General features: G+C 59.1%; 1 protein-coding gene across 3 annotated transcripts in view; it reads right to left on the bottom strand.

The window, feature by feature from the left end:
* TCF20 (transcription factor 20) overlaps positions 1-19,315 on the bottom strand; it is a 163,278-nt gene extending 143,963 nt beyond the window's left edge. For all 3 annotated transcript variants that reach the window (XM_059680760.1, XM_059680762.1, XM_059680761.1), the window contains exon 1: positions 19,170-19,315. In XM_059680760.1, coding sequence (XP_059536743.1) covers positions 19,170-19,217 — 48 coding nt within the window. In that variant the 5' untranslated portion in view covers positions 19,218-19,315. The remainder of the gene's footprint in view (positions 1-19,169) is intronic.
* Positions 19,316-25,983: the final 6,668 nt, after the last annotated feature.

The following is a 25,983-nucleotide window of genomic DNA, read 5'->3' as shown; positions in this document are numbered from 1 at the left end:
TCACACCCCCGCGTCCTCGCCACCTGCCCGGCCTCCGGAGGAAACTTGAGACGCCCCCACGTGCCAGACGCCGGCGCGGGGCGGGCGCGGGGTCCCCGGGGCGGGCGCCCGCCCACCCTCCCGCCTCACCCCGCCGAGCCGCGCTGCCCCCTTACCCTGGCGGCCGGAGGGCCGGCATCGGTCCCGCAGGAGAGCCCGGGCAGCGGGGCCGGGCTCCGGAGCGCGGGGCGCGGGCGCGGGCAGGGCGCGCGGGGGCGCGGGCCGCGCGCTCCGGGCCGTGCGCCCCGCGGCCGCCGCGTCCTCGCCTCCAGCGCGGGCCTCGCGCGCCCCGGCCGGCCCGGGGGCAGGCCCTGCGCAGCGCCGCGCCGGGTGGGGGGCGGGCCTGGCGGGCCCTGGAGAGGCGCCCGGGCGGCGAGGGCTCCCGGCGGGCGCGGGCGGCGCCGCTGCGGTGGCCCGGCTGCTGAGTGGTGGGACGCGATTTACTGGCTGCAATTCCCGGCGCCCCTCGATGGCACTTAAGAGAGACCGGGAGGGAGCCAAGGAGAGCGGGCGGAGGGCGGGCGGGCGGAGGAGGGGCGGCGGGAGCCGTGCGCGCTGGCGGGGGAGGGGCGCGGGCGCGGGCGGGGGCGGGCGGGAGGTGGGGAGAGGCCCGGATGGAGGCGGCGGGCGGGCGGCCGCGGCGCGCAGGGCTGGGGTGGGTGGGGGCCTCGCCTCTAGCCCCCGCCCACCCTCGCCCGGCACCCCCTGGCACTGGCGCAGTTGGTGGGGTGAGGCCAGCCCCCACCCAACCGGCCCACCCCACCCCAACCTCTTTCTTCCTGCTCCCCCACCATCCGAGGGCCCACCCTGCGCAGCATCCTCCCTCTTCACAGCCCCCCACTTCCTAGCAGCCTGCTCCCCCTCCGCGCCCCTCCCATCACCACCACCTTGGGGATCAAACTCTTGGCCGTGGGCCGCATCCAGCCAAAGCCAAGCTTGGTTTGACCCCATGGTATTTTTTTGGTTTTAATTAAAATTAATTCCCATCATTTAAAAATCGAGAATTTTCACATAAAACCCACATTTCCGGCTTAGTTTCGAAACGAGGAGGCTCAGGCGGGAGCCTCTGCCCTGGCATTGCCCCTTGGCAGCCGTCTTGACAGAACCCTGGCCTGCAGCTCGCTGCTGGCCCACCTGGCCGGCCCCGCAGGCCTGTGTCCTGCAAGGCGCCCGTCACACCCCAGTGCCGTGGAAGGCCTCTCTGGGATGCCCACCCTAGCCCCCAGGCCCCTTCTCTAGGACGCCTCTGGCACTGTTCCCCCACCCCCAGGGGCCACCCAGCCTCCCTGCTCCCACCGCCCGCCCTGCCTGGTTCCTCGCAGGCTGGCACAGTGGCCTCCGCGGCTGCGCTCTCGCCACAGGGCTGCTGCTCTCCGGCTGGGTTCTCCCACCCTCCCTGGCTCTGGGCCTGGCGCACAGTAGGCGCTCAGTAAGTGCTGGCTGAGGGGCAACCCAAGAAGAACAGCCGGACTGGGAATCCACGAGGCAGCCCGGGCCATGGTGGGCACAGGGCACCGGTCCCTGCAGCTGATGTTCATTTTAAAAGCCCCAAATGTTCATTCCAGGCGGTTCTTGGCAACCAAGGAAGCTAATGATTTCCACACTTCGTTTTTTCCCACCTTAATCTCACTGCCAAGGCTTTGGGGCCTCTGCTGCCTCTGCCCTCAGACTGGCATCAGAACCCTCCCAGAGGTGTCCACCTGGGGAGTATCCAGGAGGTTCAGGGAGGGCCCAACTGTGCCTCCCTGGCACCTGTGAGGTCACAGCAGGCCTCGGGGCCACAGGGTCTGAGGGCAGTGGCTGGTCAGGGACCCTGGAGGCCCAGGGAGCCCTCCTGCGCTGGCACAGCTGTGATGACTCCCCTGGGCAGGTGTCTTGGCACCCCTTCATCCTGCTGCTTCCTGAGCAGGGGACAAGAGGGGTCCAGGCAAGGGCCACCCCTTTCCACCACCACACGCACCACTGGCTTTTCTAAAAATCTATGTCACGAACCCGCCAGATACCAGGATCCCATGGGACAGAGAAAACACAAGTGCAGAGAAGGTGACCTTGTCAAGGTCACAGGCTGGGGGGGCACTGAGCCAGGAGCCTGCAGAGCCCTCCAGAGTGCCCCTGCCCAGCATGAAGTGAGACTCCCACCTCAGGGCTGGATCCAGACTAAGTCTAGGTGAGCCCGGCATGTCATGGAGGAGATGAAGGCACCTGGATCCCAGCACTGGCTCCGGGCAGGCCTCCCTCCCACAGCCTTGCACACCTGGGCAAACATCCAGAACCCTGTCCCCACCTCCTCAACCCCCACTCGCCACAGTGGCCCAGCCAGGAGTCCTCTCAGTGAGGGGGCCAGGAAGCAGGCCGAGCTCTGCAGCCAGCAACCACGCACAAAACAAAACACGGGCCAGGACCTCAGTGTGCCCACCTGCGATATGGGGGAACAACCCAGCCTCTATGGGCTTTGGGGACACAAACAAGACAGCAGACAAGGAGGAAACACGGAGGAAGGGGAGCCAGGAGGGTAGGGGCTTGGGTTCTGAGGTGAGCTGGTCTGAGTTCGAATCCTGACTTCCCATCCTCCCAGCTGTGACTCCCTGCCCGGGGCCTCCGTTTCCTTCTCTATAGAAAGTGTAGGGGCAGATCATAAAGGGACCGACTGACTTAAGAGAATGAAATGAGGCTGATGCGGGAAGAGGCATGTGGCACCACTCAGCACAGCCTGGCAATGGTGAAGTTCAAGGCTGAGACCTTGACGAGGGAGACAGAGGGAACAGAGAAAAGCATGGACCCTGGAGGTTAACATCCTAGCTCCAATGGCCCTACTGTGTGGCCTTGGGCAAGTTACACAACCTCGCCCGGCCTCGGTTTCCCTGTCTTAAAAAATGGGACCATTAATGACATTTCCCACATCATCTGGTTGTGTTGGGGGTTAAGTCAGATAACTCAGGTCTGATATTTCAAACAGTGCCCAGCACCAGTCATTCTCAAAGAGCATTAGCTCCCTTCTCATTACTCTCTAGGTCAATAGAGGCAGCCAGTCCCGTGCTCAAGGGCCAGAGCAGCCCGGACTGCAGGCCTGGGAGCCCCGAGTGCGCCTAGCCGACAAGCCTTAGTAGTAGTGATGGGCAGGTGAGGGGGGCACCAGCTGAGCCCTCAGAGTCCAGGATTATCCTGGAGGCCGCGGAGAAGGGCCCATCTGGAGAGAGGGGTGAGAAGGCCCGCTGAGAGGCCTTTCCTGGCCCCTCTTGCTTCAGTAGCTCCCAGTTTTCCCATTTTACTCTCTGTAACAGGATCAGTATTTAAAATTGTCTTCATTTACCTTTGTTTATAAGCGCTGTGAGGATGGAGGTTTTTTGACTGCCCTGATCCTTGCTGTCCCCCCAGCATCTAGAACAGTGCCAAGCACATAGTAGGTGCTCAACAAACTTTTGCCGCTGGAAAATACTTCTCAGATGGTAACAGTTTGCTAGAAGGATGTGATGGCATTGCCCCCGCCTACAGGCAGCTCCCCTCCTGAGAAGACAGCCCGGTCCAGCGGCTGTCGTCCCCTTGTCATCTCAGCTCCCCCAGAGTGCAGTCAGGAGGCCACAGTCCTCCCTGTTCTGCAGCAGGGAGCATGGCACCATCACTGCTGTGCAACTGGGTCTCTTCAACGAGGGAGGGACCCTGGCAATTTTCTGGCTCACGGCTCACTCCAGAGCTGCCTGGCGACAGACAGGCCTGCAGGCCCGGGAGGGCCCGTTCCAGCACAGGCAGCCTGGGACTGCCACCCTAGGGCCCGGCAGGGCTTCTCCGCCCCCGGGGGCTGGAGGGGCTTCCCGGGTGAGCCCCAGGGTGTCATCTGGGGGCTGGGCTCCTGCCCCTCCCCAGCCACAGTCCCTCACGTGTGCATGGCACTCCCCCGTTACAGTTTACAAAGTGCGTTCACAGACATTATCACATCGCTCCTAAACGCCCCCTAAACCCACAATAAATCTCTCGCTCTGGCTCCGGAGCCCACCGGCTGCTTGCTTCCTAATCAGTGAGCAGAGGGCCTCGGGGCTCAGAGCCTGCCAGAGCCTCGCCAGCAGGGGCAGAGGGGGGGCCACGTGGGCGGGTGGCAGGTGGCGGGTGGCGGGCCCAGCTGGGGCGCTGCAGGAGTGAGGAGCAAGCCCTGAGGCCCAATCCTGCGAAGGAGAAAACTGCTCTCTGGACCCCATGTCTCCTGGGAGAGCGCTGCTGGTGGGGCTTGAGGGGATTTGAGGGGAGGGGTCCGAACCAGACCCCGGCTGTGCAGCAAAGGTTAGAGAGGGAACCAGAGGGCTCCTTAATTGTGGGAGCGCCCCCAGGGAGGTGGGCTCGTGGCCAGGCACGTGGGGCCAGGGACCCTCAGTCCCAGCTGGCTTCTCACCTGCTTCTCTCCATCCCCGGAAGACAGTGCCCGCCAGTCCCGAGTGCCAGCCTGTGTGCAGGCTTCCTGCTGGTGCCTTCCCTGCCTTGGGAATGCCAGCCCTCTTTGAGGACAGTTCAGACTCCCCCCCATCCCTCCCCAGGCCCCTCCCAGCTTCCGGAGGCTGCACCGCAGGCCCCCAGCTGGGCTGGCCCTTCTCCCTAATCGCCAGGCCCCTCGCCTTCTTGGTCACTTGTCCTCGGAGGGCAGCTGCTTTGCAGTGGCACGAGGCTGGAGGCTGCTCGTGGGCAAACACCCCAGCCCAAAGGGTAGCAAGGGGAGCTGAGACCCCATGCGACAGGCCCGTGCGCGCTGCTCCTAAGCGTCCAGCCCAGCCCGCAGCCCTGGGCAGCCACCGAGAAAGGAGCCCCCAAACGTCTGCGCCAACTCAGCCAGCAGCCGTGGCCAGGGTTTGTTTTCTTACCATGTCCCTTGATTCTCAAAGTTATGGGATCTCAACTTACAAGCTGCGGAAAGTTCAGGAAAGTTTAAATAAGCAAGACGAGGGAGGGCCTGGCCCGAGGGGCTGCGGCGGCCTGGTGGGCGGCCCTCCCACAGCCCAGGCCTGTGTCCCCCCCTCTCCCCCCACCCCTGCCTGACCATCAGGTGGCGGCTGGGGAAGCCTGGGGCCGACCTCTGGGCCCAGCCAGAGGCGGCTGATCTGCCACAGCGGTGCCTGTGGCGGTGTCACAGCGTGGAACAGGTGGTGGCTCTGAAAGAAGCGGCATTTTCCCGTTTCCTGGATGTGAAGGCCAGCTGCTGGGCCCGAGCCCTGGTGGGCGGAGGCGCCAGCGTCCTGGGGAAGGGCTTGCCCTGCGGTGTGTGAGTGGGTCAGGCGGTGGACTCAGGCCACTGGAGGCGGAGTAACCCCTGTGAGGCCTCGGGGACAGACCCGGGACCAGGAGCATGGAGCCCAGGGAGGCCGGGGGCCAGGCACCCTGGCCTGGGGTCCCAGGTCCTTTCTCCTGACAGGGGACTTGTAGCCAGGAATACAAAGAACTCTTCCCACGCAACAATAAGAGGACAAGGAACCCAATGTGAAAATGGGCGAGGAATAGGAACAGACATTTCTCCAAAGAAGACGTACAAGTGGCCAATAAGCACATGAAAAGATGCCAGCATCACCAGTCATTAGTCAAAGCCACGGGGAGATACCATTTCGCTCCCACCGGGATGGCTATCACCCCGACAGGCGATGACAAGTGTTAGCGAGGATGCGGGGGAACCGGAGCCCTCACGTGCTGCCGCGGGGGATGCGAAATGGTGCAGCCGCTGTGGAAACCCTTTCCTCCAAAGGTTAAACAAGTTACTCCAGTGTGCTCAGTGGTTGAGCGTCGACCAGAAGGTCACGGTTCGATTCCCGGTCAGGGCACATGCCTGGGTTGCGGCTCGATCCCCGGTGTGGGGCGTGCAGGAGGCAGCCAATCAATGATTTTCTCTCATCATTGATGTTTCTATCTCTTTCCCTCTTCCTTCCTCTTTGAAATCAGTTTAAAAAAAAAAAAAAAAGGTTACTCTAAAACCCCTAATCCCACCTCCAGGCATCTACTCAGGATAAATGAACACCTGTGTCCACTCAACTTGCACAGAATGTGTGTAACAGCATTATTCACAACAGCCCCAACATGGAAACAACCCAAATGCTCACCAACGGACGGGGGATAAGCAAAGCGTGGACGTGAGGCATATGTCGCACAGGAATATTATTTGGCCATAAAAAGGGATGAAGTACTGTTCATGCTACAACATGAACGAATCAGTCAGAAAAAAATAACAGCAACAACAACAAAGATGATGTTCAGTGAAAGCAGCCAGACACAAAGGCCACAGATCGTCTGATTCCATTTGTATGAAACGTCCAGAACTGGCAGATCCATGGAGACCAGAAACAGACGAGTGGCGACCAAGGGCTGGGAGTAGGGGATGGAGAGTGACTGCTAACGGGGACATTGTTTCTCTGGAGGATGATAGCACTCTTCTGGAATTAGACAGTGGTGATGGTTGCACAGCTCTATGAATATACTAAAACCACTGGACTGTATACTTTAAAGGGTGAATTGTATGTGAGTTGTATCTGAAGAAAGCTAGTTTTTTTAAATGATAGGGTCCCTACATCTCAATCTACCCCATACGCCCCCAAGAGTTGGCCCTGCCACCTGCCCGGGCTCAGCCCCTGCCCCTCCCAAGCTGGGACAATGGTGGGGTACGAGGTAGCGGATGCCCTGATGTGGTCTGGCTGAGGCCTGCCTCGGCCTTGCGATCCCCTCTTTTCCCACTTGCTGCTCAGCCTCTGGATCTCAGCTCAGATACCTGATCCCAGACTCCATGACTGATTCTCTTTCCTCTCACAGTCCCCAACCTTCGATGCAATCATGGGGCCAGCATGGAGGAGGTGCACAGTGCACCTTAGCCAAATGAGAGAAGCAAGAACAAGAAGCCCAGTCTGAGGCTAGATGTCGGGAGGGCGGGCTGCAAAGGGGGCAGGTGGGCTGAGGAGGGCCTGTGCCAGGAGGGTTTTCCTCCAGGCAGTGGGAAACCACGGGGATGAGGAAGGCAGCATGACAGACTCCGGTTCCAGAAGGACCCTTTGCCTACTCTACAGGGGATGGACCAGCAGCACAACGCTGGACATGAGGCCCGGAGAAGGCCATGGCCTTAGTCCACGTCTGGAGAGTAGGACCCAGCTCCCCCCACCCCCACACACGACCTGTTCCACACATCCTCCCCTACCCCATGCTTCGGGGCTCACTATGCCCTTTCCCCCTCTCTGCCGGGTATGAAGGCCACCCCCTCAGACCCCGCCCTCCCTGAGCCCTGCCAGCATGGAGCCCTCAACTCTGCCAGGCTGTTCCGGAACCCAACCCAGGAGGCATGACCTGACCAGAGTTTTTAGTGAAAGTGACTTCATTTGAAATGACTTAGATACTTAACAATCAAATCACATGTAGTCATAAATGTGTCGAGTGGCCTGAAATGGACAGGAATTAAGAGTATCCTTTGGCCTCATTCTGCCCCGTGGAGACGTTACTTCCAGCCCAGGCACACTGGATGTCGAGTCCTCGAGAGCAGGGACCTGTCTGTCCAGCTCATGGACAGGTGGAAGCGGGATGGAGGATGGAAAGGAAGGGAGGGACGGGAGGAGGGCGGGTTGATGTGTGGGTGAATGGATGGGTAGGAGGATGCGTGGGGAGGATTCATATCGGCCCATGGACCACTTGAAGTCCAGCCGCAGCCCAGAGCACAGAGAGGGTGGCCCTTCCTGGGGCTGGGCTGGGGTCCACGGAGCCCCCATGGATGGGAAAGAACCACCATAGCCTCCCTGAAGGCCTCCTCTGAGCCTCTAGGCCAGCAAATGGACCAGAACTCTCTGGAGTCAGCCTCAACACCTCCTCTCTCTCTCTCTCTCTCTCTCTCTCTCTCTCTCTCTCTCTCTCTCTCACACACACACACACACACTCCATCAGCAAATCCTATTAGATTATTTTCAACAGCCTCCCATTCGTCTTGCTGGTGCTGCCCTTGCCCCTCCCCCAGTCTATTCTCAAAGCAGCAGCCAGAGGGATCCTTTTAAATGGTGAGTCCAGGAGGCCTCACCATCTGGCCCCCATTTCCTCTCTGAGCTCATCTGCTCCCCCCTCCCCTCCCTCCCTCCCCTCCAGCCGCACCGGCCTCCTCCTGGTCCCCCACCTCGTCCCCCACCAGGCCAGCCTCCTCCAGCTCCAGGCCTGTGCTCTGGCTGTTCCGTGGGCTGAATGCTCTTCCCCAGAGAGCCATCTGACTCGCCCCTCACCTCCCTGCAGCCTTTCCTCAAAGGTCACGTTCTCAATTAGAGTTTCTCGGACACCTTTTTTTTTTTTTTTTTTTTAAATCCACCCCTTGTTTCCCTTTCCTGTTTTATTTTTCTTCTTAGCACTTACCACTCTGGACAATAATATATTTCACTTTCAATATTTCTTATTTTAATTTTCTGTCTGTGTTTCTCCATCAGAATGTGGTCGCCATGAAGGCAGGGGTCTTGTCCACTGCTGTGTGCCCAGAACTGAGCACAGGATCTGCGGGGCACGTATGCAGAATGGATGGATGAATGAATGAACCTTTCAGGGGCCTGGTTTGCTCCTCCTGGGCCCCCTGCCCAGGCTCAACCCCCACACAGGTCCTCCCTGCCCCATCACTGTCTTTATCCCTGCCCAGCAGCCCCCAGGGACTGCCTCCCTCACCCTCCGACTGCCCACCCTCTCTCAGAGGCCGCCAGGATGGGCACAGCCACAGTGGCTCCAAGCTGAGTTCAAGGGAAGACAACCAGGACTGGTTCTGAGCCATTGACACGGCACCTTCCGCAGTGGACCGGGGCCCTCAGCAGCCGGGACTCCTCCAAACACCACCCTCGGCTCCCAGTGGACATCCTCCTGCTTTTCCCCCAGGAACCCTCCACTTCCCTACCCGAGCCTCCACCCACCTGGCTGGGTAGACAGAGTGGACTGACTGGGGTGGCAGGGCCACTGAACGGATGAAGGAACAAGCGCGGAGGTGCCCAAGGCCCCCAGCAAGGTCCCAGGCTTGCCTGGTGCCGGGCCCAGTGCGACTGGCTGGCCCCGGACACTGAGCCGAGGGCGGAGAGTCTCCAAGCCCCTCCGACCCGTGAGCGCCGCGCCGGTGTGAGCTCCAGCGCGAGCAGGGAGGACTGAGGGAAAAGGTCCGTGAGCAGTGCCGGCTCCCCGCAGCCCTCACGGGGACTTCACGTGGTTTGTGGCCGCAGAGACGTGGCTCTGGAGACCTGGGGAACCCGTTGGCCTTGGAGGTCACGCGTGTGCATGTATGTGCATGTGTGTGTATTTGTGCTCATGCGTGCACACATGTGTGCATATGTTATATAGGGTGCAGGACTCATGAACAGACAGATCGCTGTGGGCCCCCAAATCCATGTCATCTCACCTCAGTGAGCTCAAGGGGTGGCCTAGAGATGGGGAGGGGCACCCAGGACGGAGAGGAGAGAGTGTCTGGACCAGCCATGGGCAAACTATGGCCCGCGGGCCGGATTCGGCCCATTTGAAATGAATAAAACTAATAAAAAAAAAAGACCGTACCCTTTTATGTAATGATGTTTACTTTGAATTTATTAGTTTACACAAACACTCCATCCATGCTTTTGTTCCGGCCCTCCGGTCCAGTTTAAGAACCCATTGTGGCCCTTGAGTCAAAAAGTTTGCCCACCCCTGGTCTGGACCATTCAGCCAGGGGCACAGCAGGCCACAATCCTAACCAGCACACCGCACAGCAAAGGCAGCCAGACCCCAGTACCGGAGCCGCTCACTCACTGGATTTCAGGCCGGCGGCCCCGTCTGCCTGAGCCTCAATTACATGATCTGCCAAATGGGTTTAATGTGGTCGAGATTAAACAAGATGATGGAGGCATTCATACATGGTCACTTTAGGCTCCCGGCCGTGTCATGAGAGCTCTCACGGGCACAGGAGAAGCGGCTGCCCATTCATTCCAGAAGCACCACTGAGCCCCATCTCTGCCTGGCCGTGAACAGGGCCCCAGACACAAAGCCTCGCCCTCCAGGGACTCACCACTAACAATGGCCATGTGCTTGACCGGTGTGTCCAGCTGGCTGACTTTCAGAGGCACACGTTTGCTGCCTTATCAGCACAGTCTCACTCAGGCCCTTAGAGGACCCTGTGAGTTGGGGCTGCCACAGTCAAATGAAAAAACAGAGAGGGGAAGTAACTGGCCGGTGGTCACCCCGTGGCAGAGCCAGGATCTGAAAAGAGGAACTTCCCACCACACTCAGACAGAACAGAAAGCTGCACGCCCTGGGTCACTGCACAAATCGAGGCAGCGCTTGGGGCTGTGGGAACACTGGGGAAGGAGGGTTTTGAGAGAGGTGGCCCTGCTTGGCAACACCACCAAGCAGGGACTTCAAGACATGAAGGCTCGGACATACCGGGGGATCGAACCTGCAACCCAGGTACGTGCCCTGACCAGGAATGGAACCTGCGGCCATTCGGAGCACGGGATGACGCTCCAACAGACTGAGCCACACGGGCCAGGGCTCAAGAATTATTCAAGTGAAGCAAGGAAAGCCCCTAACAGAGTCACTACCGGCTCAACAAACATCAGTTGCCTGGAGCACCATGACAGAGCCCACTGGGTCCCGAGAGCCATCCCCTGGCTGGGGAGCCAGGAAGCCAAGGAAAGCGGGAGGCTCCAGGGCAGCCTGGGTGATTGGAGCAGAGAGGTTACTCCAAAGTTGAAATGGGAGCTCCGCCTCCCGGAGGCCAGAGTCGGTGGTGGCAAGAGACCTGAGTCTGCCCTCAAAACCATGCTTGCCAAAGGTCCTTGCGGGGCCTCCCAGTTACTCAAGGGGCTGGCCATGACCCAGTCCAGCTGACAGGCGAGACCAAGAGGCAGATGTCAGGGGCTGCCCGCCCCCCCCCCCCCCCAGACAGGGAGGCAGCAGGGGCCTGCTCCACAGGGCAGGGCTATTGGCGGTGGCCCCTTCCCCACTCTGCGCTCAGAGCCTGTCACAGGGGAAGCGTGGGCACTCCAGGAGGGGACGGTGGCACTTACCAGGCACCTCCTGTGGGCCAGAAAGGGCCCCTTAACTGCCTTAACTGGCAGCTGGGTAGTCATATCCCCGTTTCACAGATAAAGAAACTGAGGCTTGGAGAGGTTGAAGGAACTTGGACTTAAGCCCCTCTGACCTTAATCTGCCCTCCCCCACGTGCAAACGTTGCTGAACTCCAGTGATAACAGGGGGCTCGCTCCTGCAGACTCCCTCTTGGGCAACTGGAAGAAAGCGCTTCTCAGTGTGAGCTGAGACTGGCCCCTGAAACTCCCACCGTAGGCACCAGCTCTCAGCAGCACATGGAGCCAGGCCCTCTGTCCCCACAGCAGCCGTCACACAGTGAGCACAGGACAGCCCAGCCCACCACTGGGCCTCCCTCAGGTCACTGCTCCTCCCTGAGCTCGGCGTCCTGAGCTGAAAACGGGGATAAGAACAGCCCCTGCGTGAGGGGTGGTGCTGAGGTTGTAGGGAGTCGATAAGCCTAGAACATTCCAGAGTCTTCAGAGAAGCTCTAACCAAGGAGAGAGGCTCTGAGAACTTTCCAGAGGCCTGACTCACCGGCTCAAAGGAGGAAGTGGCCTTGATCTGAGACCACTGTGGTTGGGGGCAGGGCTCCATCGCAGTCACGAGTAGCTTTTATCTGCAAGATCCTGGCTCCCCCAGAACGGACACCAGCTCAGGCAGCCCACTCAAAGGATGTAGCTGGGTCTTGCTAAAGGGGGTGGGCCAGGTAGGACTGGGTTCAAGTCCTTCACTGGCCATCCATCCGTCAGCTATGTGCTGACGTAGCTGCTGGTACCCCTCTGCTCTGAACAGTGGCTTCTCCAGCCTCAAAGGGGACCTATCTCTCAGGGCTGTATCTCTCAGCAGAGTGTGAGGCCAAACTCTGGCAGCTCCTCGAATGCAGAACTGAGCACGCCCCAGGCCTGGCCCATACTGGGGACATGCAGGCCACCCCCATCATTGTCTTGCCTGCCTCTCTGCTCATTGAGGAAGGGACTGGAGAAATACAGCCTGGGAGAAAGGCCCATGTCTTTGCACATTCTGTTCCCCCTGCTGACCATGCTCTTCCAGGCAGACTTCTCTCTCCTCTCGGGCTGACCCCTGGCTCCCATCTAGGCTCTGGGACCTTGGACATAATAAGCCCTGAGCTATCCGCTTTTGCCTCTAAAATAGGTGCCGGGGTCCAACCCCAGCAGGTCCAGGGGTCCCCAAAGGCGTGGACGGAGTCGGCGAAGAAGGAAGGACATGGAGACAGCGTTCAGTTGATCAGCAGCCTAGCCAGGATCTCTAGCCAAGTTCTGGTCTGGATCTCCAGAGAGGTTCTGCTTCGGATCTCCAGCGAGGTTCTGTAGCCATGTTCCCTCGCTAGGTTCTTCAGCCAGGTTCTGTCCAGGTTCTCCAGCCAGGTTCTGTCACCAGGCTCCAGTCAGGCTCTCTTGCCAACCTCTGCAGTCAGGTTCAGTCCAGGATCCCCCGCCATGTTCTCTCCAGCGAAGTTCCTCTGTCTGCAGGTTCTGTGTAGGTTCTGTCCTCCTGGCTCTCTTCTAAGTTCTGTCTCTTTCTGTCTTGTTACATCTGTATTTATACCAGTTGATTCAATCCTATCAATCTCTATTACAAAGGTTAGGGCGTTTCTTATCTCCATTCCAGGGAGTAAAGATTATGTAGCTTAAGCATGATTGTTTGTAGTGATTAACTACCCGCCTGGCACTTAGTTAAGGAGTTTCATCCCCTCCCTGACTTCAGGGAAAAATTCCTACCTGGGGAAACAACCTTTCTCGGAGAGGTGACCTTGGTTAAAACACGCAGCGCTAAGGGGAGCAAACATATTAAGAACCGTATGCTATATATGCCAGGTCCCTTGAAACAGCAAGGATGGACCGGCTCCCGGCAAATAGGAATGACTATACGCCCTACAGGGATTGGTGTGAGGATCAAGTGGGTTAAGCCATGTAAAGTGCCCAGAATAAGGTGATGGCAGGTGCTCAATAACAAGACCCACCCGCTGTACTGCATCCAGAGAAGGCGGTATGCCCCGCCTCCCGGGAGGACGGACAGGCAGGGCAGAGAAGAGCAGTGCACGAGGCCTGAGTGTGAGGCACCAGGGGCCCAGATAAGGAGGGGTACTTTATCCCCTTTGGGCGATGGGGAGCCATGGAAAGTTCTGTGCAGAGAGATGAGGGCTGTTCCATTCAGTCCTTGGTTATCATCCACCTGTGCTCAGTCTGACACACCCTCCCCTCCCAGGCCCAACAGTCCTACCCGGCACCCTGCCTGCGGGTTCAGAGGCACAGCTCACAGCAACAGCTGGCACTTGCTGTTGCTCACTATGCCAGTCCTCCAGCAGCCCAGGAGGTTGGTATGAGGCTGGTCCTATTATTATTACAGTTTGACAAATGAGGAAACCAAGGCACAGAGAACATCGCACCGATCCGTGTCATCATGCAGGTGATGGCCTGCAGAGTTAGGATGCAAACCCAGCCAGTGGACTCGGCTCCAGAATCTACACTGGCCTCTCCTGCTCTGAGAGGGACCCAGAGCCCTTTGAAGGGACTGGGCATCGGGGAGCATCCAGCTGGCAGGGTAGGGTCACTGGGCCCATTCATGGGCCGAGACTAAGGGGTGATGTGACTGGTCCAGGACCTCACAGCTTGTCCACAGGATCTGGGACGCCAATGCAGGTATTAGACTCCAGATGCCTATGCCAGGGCCTGGCAGGCACGATACCTGCAACCCTGCGCTCCCTGTGGCCTGGGCCTGCATCAGGGGTGAGCTCTCAGCGGGGGCTATTCTGAGGTCCTCGTACCCCTTTGGGGAGGGGGAAGACACTGGATCCCCCTCCAAGGCTGCCCTGGGGCTTCTGTCAGGGGCCCCTACGCTGTCCTTTCTCTTCAGACTTTGTCCTTTCAAAGAGGTTTTTCATCCCATGAAATGCCTGGCCCATTGGTCTGGCCCTGCCCTGCGGAGAGGAGACTGGAAAGCAGACTGAGCTGCGTCCCTAACAGTTCCACAGCCAGGAAGCCCAGCAGAGGAAAATGCAATGTTTGCAGACCGGGTCGGACCCACGGTCACTTCATAAAAATGGATTCCTGGGAAAACATAAACCAGCAATTTACCCTGTGAATTTTATTGGCAAAAAAAAAAAAAAAAAAAAAAAACACACACACAAAAACAGCTATCCTATTTGAATAACAAGGTAAAGAGGGAGCTGCACCGCTCCTTTCTTAGGGAATAAGGACAAAAACTCAACAGAAAGGAGCTGCTCACGCGCAGCTCAGGTCTGATTCATTAGCTGCTCTCGTCTCATAAACACCAGCATCTCTGCTAAAATAGGACGATGTCCAAAAGATCTGTTTGCTTTTTAAAAAATGGTCTTCCATACAGGGCAAGGCTCAGGTTTATTTTTTGGGTTTTTGGTGGGTTTTTGTTATTTTTTAACAAAGCTCACATCCTCCTGACTCCCTGCCTGTAACCACGGCCAGAGGGAAACTGATTTCAGAATCCATCTGATATGTCGGATTTCTTTGTGGCATCCACTTCATCGCTCAGCAGCCAGCCATGATGTCATAAGCCCATCAGATTTCCGGTAGGGGAAACGCTGGGGGATTGCAGGAATGGATGCCTTCCCCGGCAGGAAGGGGTGGGGAGGGGCTGGGTGTGTTTGGGAGGCAGGGGACTGGAGGCAGGCTCAGTGTCTGTGATATTAAATGTCAGGCAGAACCTGAAAAATCCAGCCACCCAGATGTTTTCTAAATATCCAGATGTCTGGCAGCGAGCAGACCATGCTCCCCACGCCCCCCCCCCCCGCCCCCTCCCGTCCCAGGAGGCGCTCAACATTTTGGCTCTGACCTCGGGTCGACGGTGAGTGCACGCTGCCAGGAGCCGTAATCCTCCGGGCTGCCCACCCTCGGATTTGGAATTTTTTTCTGAATCTTTACACATGGATGACAGGAGTAACTAGGTCCAGATTTTTAAAAGCTGTTGAAGCAGTGATTTGAAAAGTTCAGTCCCTGGAATTAGCTTCCACAGAATACACGATGGAAGCCAAAAAGGAGGGGGAAAAAAACCCTCAGCCAACACACGCACAAACATATGTGACTCGTGAGCCACGGGACTCAAAAGCCCCAAACAAAGCCGGCGAGTCTGAGGACCGAGGACCAGAGGCCCCAGAAGCACGGAGCCCTCCCCCAGGAGCGAGCTTCCCAAACCAGCAAACCACCAACAGCTTTGTTCTTCCTGACAAAGCCCCTCGCCTCCCAGCTACAGACAGTTGCCAGCGAAAGCCCAGGGTAGAACTAATTCACACTCAGACTCCAGGCGGCAGGAGCATGAAGTACAGAAACGGGGCTGGCTCTGCCTGGGAAGCTGCTCCCACCCCCGGCGATGGGGACTCCCGGGCCTGGGGGAGCCCCGCAGGCCACCGCCTAGCAGAGTCCTGACTTCAGGAGGCCTGGCCACACGCCCACTGAGGCCACCGCCGGGGCCTGTGACATCACAGCTAATCATTGCTCCTGAAAATGAGCCAAGCACGGCAGGCCCCTGAGGCCCAAACCCTCTGACTTCACTGGGAGCCAGGAGGGGAGGCTGCTGGGGAGGGGCCAGGTCCAATTAGAACCTAGTGCTCTGATGATGAAAAGAGGGGGGGCGGGGGGAAGAGTCTGGCAGAGGGTAGGAGGAGGCGAGTGGGGGGACTCAGGGCTGGAGGTGGGGGGCTCTGTGGCCTCCTCTCCTAGACCAGTGGTCAGCAAACTCATTAGTCAACAGAGCCAACTATCAACAGGACAACGATTGAAATTTCTTTTGAGAGCCAAATTTTTTAAACTTAAACTATATAGGTAGGTACATTCTTATTAACTTAATTAGGGTACTCCTAAGGCTTAGGAAGAGCCACACTCAAGGGGCCAAAGAGCCGCATGTGGCTCGAGAGCCGCAGTTTGCCGACCACAGTGACCCAGAACAAACCCTGTGCTTTTCAGATTCGAAAACTGAGGGCCAGGGGCGCCTGCATGGCCCGCCCAAGGTCACCAGGCTAACCAGCGGGACAGCCAGTCCTGGGGAACAGAGGACACGGGCCTGGCATGGCACAGCTCTTCCCTGGACGTTATCTAATTGAATCCTTTCATCACTGTGTGAGGGAAGGATTATCATTAACCTCAGTTTCCAGAGGAGCTGGTGGAGGCGCAGAGAGGTTAAGTAACTGCCCAAGGTCACACAGCAGTTGTCAGAGGTTCAGACCAAGTCATTAGCGGAACTTGGTCACTGACTCCGAATCCAGTGCTCCCTCTCTGCTGGATGGGGGGGAGGCAGTTAAAGTTGCTCGGGGAGCTGTGAATCCGATTTAAACACATATTTTAAAAGCTGGTGATCCCCACAGAACAGAAGGAAGTAAATCATTGCAAATTAAATTTTTTAAAGCAATTCCAGTCAGGAGGCTGAATGACTGGGTGAGGGGGGAGCTGCTTGTATTCTGTCTCTGCCAGAGGCTGAATAAAGCATGTAGACGCTCCTCTAGCCCTGCATGAATGGAGGCCGCCCAAGCCCCTGAAGTGGGGGGGCGGGGGGGGAGGGGCGCTAAGAGCTCTGTTGGGCACCTCTGAGAGCATAGGCTGACACAGGAAAAGTGCCAGGCGCGCAGGTCTGACAGCGCCAGCGAGGAGACATTCACTGAGCAGAGCAACAACAAAAAATAAAAATAAGTCGGTCCCTCTGGGCCTGATTCTTACTTTCCGGCCAGGATTTAAATGAGCTGCAGGTCACCTGGCAGTATGAGGCCTGACTCTAGGTCAGAGAGGCGCTGCCCAGGGTGCTGTCTGCCCTGGGTGGGAGGGGGAGGTGGAGGCCAGGCAGTTACTGTGTGGCCCTGAGCCCTGGCCATCCTGGGGGGCCTGCTGGCCCCCACCTTCTCCCAGAGTCTCACTGGAAGGCTTGGGGCAGGAGGATGAGGAACAGGCTGGTCAGAGCTAAGAGGACAGGCCCCCTTCTCCCACCTGGGCAGGTCAGTGGGCCATCGGCGCCAGGCCTCTCCCTGCTCTCCGCCCCACCAGCTGTTTTTTTTTTTACTCTGTTCCTGTGAATGGCAAATGGCGTGTGGAGCCCAAGACTCAGGCCAGCGAAGGGGAATGGGTCATCTGGACGCCTGAGCTGGCTGAGCGGCTCCCGTCTTTCTGGGGAAATTCTACTCATTCTTCACTGGCTTTGCCTACCATTTACCCAGAAGAGATTCAGGTCGTGCCCTCATGGCACTTACAATGGGGGCGGGGGGGGGGGCATTGATCCAATAATGACATAAAAATGTCCCTGGAAGGAGTGGCCCCCGACGACGACGAGAGCCTGTCCTAGGGAAGGAGTCAGAGAAGCTTCCGGGGCCCAAAGGCGGAGGAGGCCTTAATCCCTGTGACTCACTGTCACCTCCACAGAGAAGCCTTCCCTGATGCCCACCCAGGCTGCCTCCCGTCCCTGTGCCCATTCCCTTCCTGGCTGTGTTTATCAGCTACGTCCCTGCCCTGTTCTGGAAGTCCCAGAGAGCAGAGACTGGGTCTGTCCTATTCGCCACTGAGCTGCCATGCCTAGGACACAGATGTTTAACGGCTACTTGTTGATCCAAAAATAAACAACAGCCCGGCTGGTGTGGCTCAGTGGTTGAGCACTGACCTATGAATCGGGTCACAGTTCAATTCCGCGTCAGGGCACATGCCAGGATTGTGGGTTTGGTCCCCAGTAGGGGGTGTGCAGGAGGCAGCCAATAGATGATTCTCTCTCATCATGAATGTTTCTCTCTCTCCCTCTCCCTTCCTCTCTGAAATAAAATATATATATATATTTAAAAATAATAATAAATAAATAAATAACATGTGCAAAAGACCTGTGGTAGGAGGAACCACCAAGACTAGGAGGGTGTGGGAGTAAGAAGGGGGCAAAAGACAGAGAGCAGCGGGAGATGAGATGGAGTCACCCCATCTGCTCCCAGCACAGCACCCCTGGGGATGAGGTAGGTGGGCAGTAGCATCACCTGCACCATACTCTGCCTCTCCACCACTGTCTTCCCTCCTCCATCCATTCCCTTGGCTGGTACTGTGGGGCCACCTGGAGCCACAAAGAGGCAGCAGGAGGCAGATCCAGGGGTCCCAATCCAGGGCCTTCCCACACACCCCCAGTCCCATCTGCCCCCCCCCCAACACACACACACACACACACACACACACACACACACGCTACCGCATTTGGCCCCCTTTCTCCTCATTGAGGCGGAAGTGGAGGGAGAGAAGCAGCTGGGCTCTGGGCTGGACCAGCCCGGGTTTGCCTCCCTCGGCTGTTAGCGGAGGGTGTGGGGACCCCACGCTGGCGCCTGTCCCTCGGGCTCCCCCCTCGGAGCTGGCAGGGCGGGTGCTTGGCGAACTTGTCTGCAAGGCTCAGTCCATCTCCTCTGGGTTCCCTAGAGGACTCAGTTCTGCAGCAGCGGAGGCCGGGCTCTGGGCTCCCGGAGCCCTGCACCCGGGGAGGCCCCACGTGGGGTGCGGCGGGGCGCAGTCCCCAGCGCGGCGCCTCCAGGGGCGCCCAGACCCGCTCCGCCGCCCGCTGCGCGCGCTGCGCAAACTTTCCGCGTCTGCCACCGCCCGCGTCCACACCTGCCCGCGGTTCCGCCCGCGTCCACACCTGCCCGCGGTCCCGCGGCGCCAGCCGCCAGCCGCCAGCCGCCAGCCACCAGCGCGGGTTCCCACCGCCTCGCCTGCCCCGGGTCCGAGAGGTGCCTCGGGCACAGTCGGCGTCTCCACCGCCTGGCCGTCCGCGAGGTGGCCGGCTGCCAGGCTCAGCCTTAGGGGTCCGCCGGGACTGCCTGGGGTCCCAGCCGGAGTAGCCGGGGTCCCGGGAGCGCCGGCGCTGGTCTGCACCGCCTCGGCGGCCCAGGTCACAGAAGACGCCCCGCTCCGGGGCCGCGTCCACACCACCCAGCGATGCTTCGTCACCGAACCGCGTCCACATCGCTCAAGGCTCCCGAGACCCTACAGAGCGCGGACCCGAACGCAGACCCCGCGACAGCCGCGCAGTGTGCGTGTGCGTGTGTGTTGGCGGGGGGCCGGGGGTGGCCCACTCCTTTCCCGGTGCCCCCGACGCCGGGCGGAGCTGCCCGGGCTGCTTACCTTGCCCGCGCCCTCACGCTCCTGTCCCGGCGGTGCGGTCTCTTTCATACATTTTGCAATATTGTCGACGGCGAAAGAAAATATTATAAATCCTCTCTCGGCCACGTGGCTGTCCCCCACCGCCCCCCGTTCCTCCTTTTGCGGCCTTTAGGACAATACTCGACCCCCGCCGCCGGCCGCTGGCCCGGGGGCTCCAGGCAGGCGCGGCCGGCCGACGCGGGGCGGGGCGGGGCCTGGGGCGGGGCCTGGGGCGGGGCCGGGGGCGGGGCGGGCGGGGCACCGGCGCTCCGGCCGCCCTCCGGGGGGAAGCCGTGGCCCGCGACCAGCGCTCCTGTTCCGGCTGCTGATTGGTCGGCCAACCGGCGATGCTGACGCCTGATTGGCTGAGAGGAAGAACGGGCTCAGGCCGTGGGGGTGGGGGGTTATGGGTTCCATTCTTCGCCTTTTCTTTACGGTCCCCACCGTTCTCTTTCGGGCCCCCTGACATCTGCAGGCTTTTCCTGGCCGTTTCTGTGCCCTCCAGCATAACACTTAACCACCCGAGTTTGTTTGTTTTTGTCCTTTTCTACCAAATAGGGAGGACCTTGAGGTCGGCACCCAAGGTTCGCGCCGCTCACCGCTGTATCCCCCAGGCCGGGCACATAGTAGGTGCTCAAAACGGGTTTGCCGACTGGTTTTCTGGAAAACGTGCGCACAGGTTTTTAGAGCTATCGCTACGGCTGGTGTTGCTGTTCTCCTTTAAGATCAGGGAGGCTGGGGTGCGGGAAATGCTGTCGCCTGGGAGTGAATGGGGGCACTGAAAGTGGGGCATGCTTGCAACCCGGACCTCAGACCTCCACACAGCGATGCCCCGTGGAGGGTCAGGGCCTCAGTTTCCCATCTATCAAAGCGAGTGTTGGATTGGAGCAGATGTGTTAGAAGACGCGTTATTTCAATGAACACACTACTGTACTTAGCTCTGCGCTTGGGCACAGTGCGTTAGGAATGAGACAGCCCCAGCCTCCCGGTTAAAATCCCGGTAGCCCGCTGGGCCCCCTCCCTCCCTGCGGCCCCCTCCTCTCTAAATCACCGGGGAAGTTAGAAGCACTGCTCCCACCAGGCTGCCTTGCCCACCTCTGAGGGTGGGGCATGCGGGAGGAGCCAGGAAAGCTGCCATTAAGCAAACTCACTTGAGGGGGGCGGGTGCTATTCTGGGGGGACGGCAGCCCCTCGCCAGCCCTCAGGTGGGTCCTTTGGATTGTGAGGTGGTCTCTGACAAGGGTTGGGGCGAGGGCTTCCTCTGACAAAGGAGGGTGTAGGAGCTGTTCCCGCAGTTGGGTGGGGAGCCTTAATTGACCACGAAGATGCTATCTGAGATCCTGAACAGCGGGTTCAGGCGGGCTGAAGAGACAGCTTGGTGGCCTGGTGAGTTCTCGTGTCCCTGTCTGCGCTTGGCTGCTTATAAAGACACCAGCCGCTGCCTGGCTGGCGTGGCTCAGTGGTTGAGCATCGACCTATAAACCAGGAGGTCAGGGTTCCATTCCCATTCAGGGCACATGCCCGGGTTGAGGGCTCAATCCCCAGTGTGGCAGTCGATCAATGACTCTCTCTCATCATTGATGTTTCTATCTCTCTCTCCCTCTCCATTCCTCTCTGAAATCAATAATATCCTTTTTTTTTTTTTTTTAAAGACACCGGCCATTGGATTTAGGGCCCATCCTAACCCAGTATGGCCTCTGTTGACGACATTTACAAGAACCCCATTTCTAACTCAGGTTACATCCCCAGGTGCCGCTATCTCTTTGGGAAACACGATTCAACCCTCAACAAATCTCAATCAGGAAAGGACTTTCTGGTCAGAGGGGAACAACAGGAACAGAGGCTGTGGGCTGCCCAGGGTAGGTTGCCCTCCTAGCTGCCTGCCACGGCTCTCTTGCCACTTATCCCCGCTCATCTCCGTTCTGGTACCCGGCAGCTGCCTGATCAGCCGGGAGGGAGCTGGCCGTCCGTCCGCACATCCGGCCTTCTCAGGCCTCCCCTTCCAGCAGGCCCTGCCCAGTCCGGGGCCCTGAGGAGATCCCAGCCCGCCTGTCCCTCCTCTCCCTACCTGGTGGTCCCTGCCCCCACCCGAATCCCGCATACAAGATGGACAAGGACAATAAAAGCTGTTTCACAAGCAAGTGGTGATTAATCGCCGTGTTAATTAAAGAGGCAGTAATTACACTCAGATTTCAGAGGAAGGAGCGACGTCTTAGGCAGGGATGGGTGGTCAGCCTATAAGCCTCCCCGAAAGGAGCTGAAAAGGCAGAAAAAAAAATAACATTTTTTAAAAAGTGAGTGCTTCCACCGTAGCTGTCATGTTATATTTGTCAGAATCAGGTGGGGGGCGGGGGGCTTAGATTTTTAAACTTGTCTCTGTACTTTTCCGTGTCTTCGAAATATTTAAAAGGGGGCGGTTCAGTACAGCTAGCCTCCAGTGTGGGGGGTTATAAATGGCCTCACATACCTCAAACTGTGCCTCTCACTTTACACAAGGGAGAGGACCTTAACATTATGTATAAACGGACTCCCGTTTGCCCACCCGGCGCATCCTAACGCCAGCGACGCTCTGTCTTCATTTCTGATTGATTTTCCCTGGCAGAGGCACAGAATTCTTTGCTTTAAGTGTCAGGCTCTCTCTGTCAAGTAGTTAATGACCTATAAAGCACTTAAAACATACTGGAGGAGATGCCATTTGGAGGCACCCCGTGGTGTACCCTCGCCTATTGTCAGTAATCACCACTCATTTATTTGCTCTTATTGGTTTGGAATTTGCTATCAGGTTTCCCTAAAGCCGAGCCCACCACGAAAGGCTCAATTCCATATGGATCCGGATGGGTGCTGGGTTTGGGGGCGCTGGTCACCTCTCGGTACACCTTCCCTGACTACCTCATTCATCCTGCAGCTGTGGCCACTGTGACCTTCCCAGTTTTTCCTTACCATCTGTCTGCACCCTTGACCTGTCTCCTGAGTCCTGACCCATTCTGTTGTCTTTGGGACACCTCCCCCTGGTGGCCACCAGGATTTCTCCTTACTTTGCGGCTCCACGTCTGTGCTTCTGGTCGTGTTTGCTGAAACCAGCCTCTGTCCATTGGATGGGGGCATGGACACCCCTTCACCCTTATGCCTCGAGGCCAGCAAGTCAGCAGGTCTTGTTGACCTCCCCTCTGAAGTGGCTGTCAAGTCTGGTCCCCTGCCCCAACCTCTGCCTCCTCGACACAGTCCCAGCCCCTTAAGCTTTTGCCGATCTCAGCAGCTTCCCAATCGGAAGAGGCTGCCCTCCCTAGTGCCGCTCCCTCGAGTGGCCTTCTAAAGAACAGTGTAAGGGATTTGGCTCTCCTGCTCCCCAACCTCCATGTGCTCCTCAGGCCTCAGCCTGGTATCCAGAGCCCTTCACAACCTGGGCCTGGTGTCATCTCCCCGAGCGCCTCACCTTTCCCGCCATCTCACTCCACCCATCTTCAGGCTGTTGTTCATAATATCCTCTGCCTGAACTACCCTCATCCTTGGAGGCCCCACTTCCAGGAAGCCTTCCTTGGTTTGCTCAGGCAGAGTGACTGCCCTCCTGGGGCTCCCGAGGGCCCTACCACAGTGTGCTCCCCCTGGGTTCCTGTGCCTGCTGCCTGGGCACTCTGGTCATTCAGGGACATTTATTGACTGTCCCCTGGGAGAGGAGTTGTTGGGAACATCAGCTTTGGATTCAGACAGGCCCAAGTTCCAGCCTGGCTTTGTACCTTGCTGGCTGAGTGAGCTTGGGCACTCTCTACTCCTCTCTGAGCCTCAGTTCCCTCCTCTGCCATGCCCCAGGCGCCTGCCCCAATTGGAGGAGGACGCTAGCCTGGTGAGGTCAGTGCTGAGTGACAGATGAGGCCTAAGGTCAGGTGAGCAGAGGCCATAGCGACAGCAGCCTCCAGGTGAGAGCTGCAGGAGGCATCCACAGGGGGCTGGGGGTGGGGCGGGGTGTGGAGGGGGGCGGCGGGGGGGGGGGAGGGCAAGGGCGTAGCATGACTTCTCCAGGAGGACCCAGCCTGCAAGGCTGAACAGACGCTTCAGGAGGGAGAGCGCGTTTGTTTCATGGGTTTCTGTAACCAATTACCACAAACTTGGTGGCTTAACACAGCACACATTTATCCTTGTACAGTTCTGGAAGTCAGATCCAAAGCCAGTGCCACTGGGCGGACACCAAGGTGTCGGCAGGGCCACCTCCATCCATCCAGAAGCTCTGCTTCGCTGCCTTTCAGCCTCCAGAGCCTCATTCCCAGGCTCACGGTTCCTTCCTCCACGTTCAAAGCCAGCCGCATAGCATCTGCAACTCTTTCTGGCTCCCAGTCCCATTGCCTCTGCCTGCTGTTCCCACCCTCTGAATCCCGCCTAGAATCCGGATAGAATCTCCCATCTCAAGACCCTGAGTCACACGGCCAAGTCTCCCACGGGTTCCAGGCATCCAGCTGTGGACATCGTGGGCGTGGGCGTCATTCCGCCCTCCACAGACGGCACAAGCTCTGGAGTTATTTCTGGGGCTTGAAGCTTGGCTGCAGCATCTGCCAGCTGTGTGGCCTTGGGCAAGTTGCTACATCTCTCTGATCCTCAGTTCCCTTATCTATGAAACTAGAGGCCTGGTGCATGAAATTCATGCACGGGTAGGGTCCCTAGGCCTAGCTGGCAATCAGGGCTGATCGGGGCTTTCAGGCTGCCGGCTGGGGCCTTCCTTTGTTCCGTGCCGCCTCCTGGTGGTCAGCGCACGTCACAGCGAGCGATCAAACTCCCAGTCTCCCCGCTGAACTCCTGAGGGGATACTTTGCATATTAGCCTTTTATATAGAGAGATGGGAACAGCGTCTAGCTCCAGAGAAGAACTTAGTAAGCGTTTAATTATTAGGCAGGGGGAGCTTCATGTGCCAGGCCTGGAGGTTGAGAGAGGCTGCAGAGGAAGGGCAGGAAAGGGGACAGGGCAGGCGGCTGGGGTGAAGGGGTGAAGGGGTGAAGGGGTGGAGGGGTGAAGGGGTGAAGGGGTGGAGGGGTGAAGGGGTGGAGGGGTGGAGGGGTGGAGGGGTGGAGGGGTGGGGGGGTGGAGGGGTGGAGGGGTGAAGGGGTGAAGGGGTGGAGGGGTGGAGGGGTGAAGGGGTGGAGGGGTGAAGGGGTGGAGGGGTGGAGGGGTGAAGGGGTGGAGGGGTGAAGGGGTGGAGGGGTGGAGGGGTGAAGGGGTGGAGGGGTGGAGGGGTGGAGGGGTGGAGGGGTGGAGGGGTGGAGGGGTGAAGGGGTGGAGGGGTGGAGGGGTGGAGGGGTGGAGGGGTGGAGGGGTGGTGGGGTGGAGGGGTGGAGGGGTGGAGGGGTGGAGGGGTGGAGGGGTGGAGGGGTGGAGGGGTGAAGGGGTGGAGGGGTGGAGGGGTGGAGGGGTGGAGGGGTGGAGGGGTGGAGGGGTGGAGGGGTGGTGGGGTGGAGGGGTGAAGGGGTGGAGGGGTGGAGGGGTGGAGGGGTGAAGGGGTGGAGGGGTGGAGGGGTGGAGGGGTGAAGGGGTGGAGGGGTGGAGGGGTGGAGGGGTGGAGGGGTGGAGGGGTGCAGGGGTGGAGGGGTGGAGGGGTGGAGGGGTGGAGGGGTGGAGGGGTGAAGGGGTGGAGGGGTGGAGGGGTGAAGGGGTGAAGGGGTGGAGGGCGGAGCTGCATCAGCTCCCAGGGAGGTGTGCACATGCGTGTGTGCTCTGACAGAAAGTGTTCAAACGGGCAGATTTTGTTTCCTCTTATTGAGATATAATTCACATATCATAAAATTCACCCCGGGAAAGTGTACAATTCCGTGCTTTTTAGCATAGTCGCAAGGTTGTGCAACCATCAGCACTACCTAATTCCAGAACATTTTCATCACCTCGTAAAGAGACCCCACCCCTGTTAGCGGGCACTCCCGCTCCCCGAAGGCGGGGTGGTTCTGGGATGGAGCGTCCGAAAGCTCCCCGCCATCTCCAGCCCCAGGCTCGAACCCAGAAAGAAGACTCAGTCCTCCAGCACTGAGATGGGGGGCAGGAGCGGCTGAGGGGCCCCTCCCAGCCCCTCACTTCACCAGAGGAAGCAGGGACCGCCCACTGCAGGGACAGGACAGGGTGGCGACAGGAGGCGGAGGGCGGAGTCAGGGCTCACTGTATCCACCCGAGGTACCATTTGCATAGGTGGCCCCGGTCACTTGGCTCCAGAGCACCCTCACCCCCTGGGACTCACTGCACAGACTGGTCCTAACAGTCGGAGGCCGGCAGCGCCCCCCCACACACACACACACACAGCACGGGGCTCCCCCTACAGGAGGCAGTACCTGCGGGGCTACTGGAGGGAGTTGGGGGGCATTTGAGGCTGGGCCCTCAAAGGCGGGAGTTGGGAACGTTTTAAGGGCCTGAGCAGCCCGGAGCCTCCCCTACCGACCCAGCCGCTCTTGGGGTGGCTGTGACTGGGACCGGAGGGGCCCACGGGGGCTTCTCCAGTGCTCCCTGCACCCCCACTGGGCTTAGCTCTGCTGGTTGCTCGGGGGGCCCCGGCCCCACACGGTCAGGGCTGCCTGGCCTCGCCTAGAGCCCGTGAAGGGGGCGGGAAGGCCGTCTGGCGAGGCGAGGGGCAGTGACGGGCTTCTGGGATCAGTTAGCGGAGCCACCCTGGCAGGGCTCGGGGCCCCTGACGCCCGCTCCGCTCCGCAGGCACGCGGCTTCGATCGGGGCCTCTGACAGCCCGGGCGGCCAGGAGGTGACGCGGCTGCTGCGGGCCCTGGGGCTGCTGCTGGCCTGTCTCCTGGGCCGGGCCGGGCCTGGCCTCCAGCAG

Source organism: Myotis daubentonii, chromosome 2 (genome assembly GCF_963259705.1).
Source record: "Myotis daubentonii chromosome 2, mMyoDau2.1, whole genome shotgun sequence".
Lineage (NCBI taxonomy): Eukaryota > Metazoa > Chordata > Mammalia > Chiroptera > Vespertilionidae > Myotis > Myotis daubentonii.
This window is presented reverse-complemented; position numbering and strand designations above follow the sequence as displayed.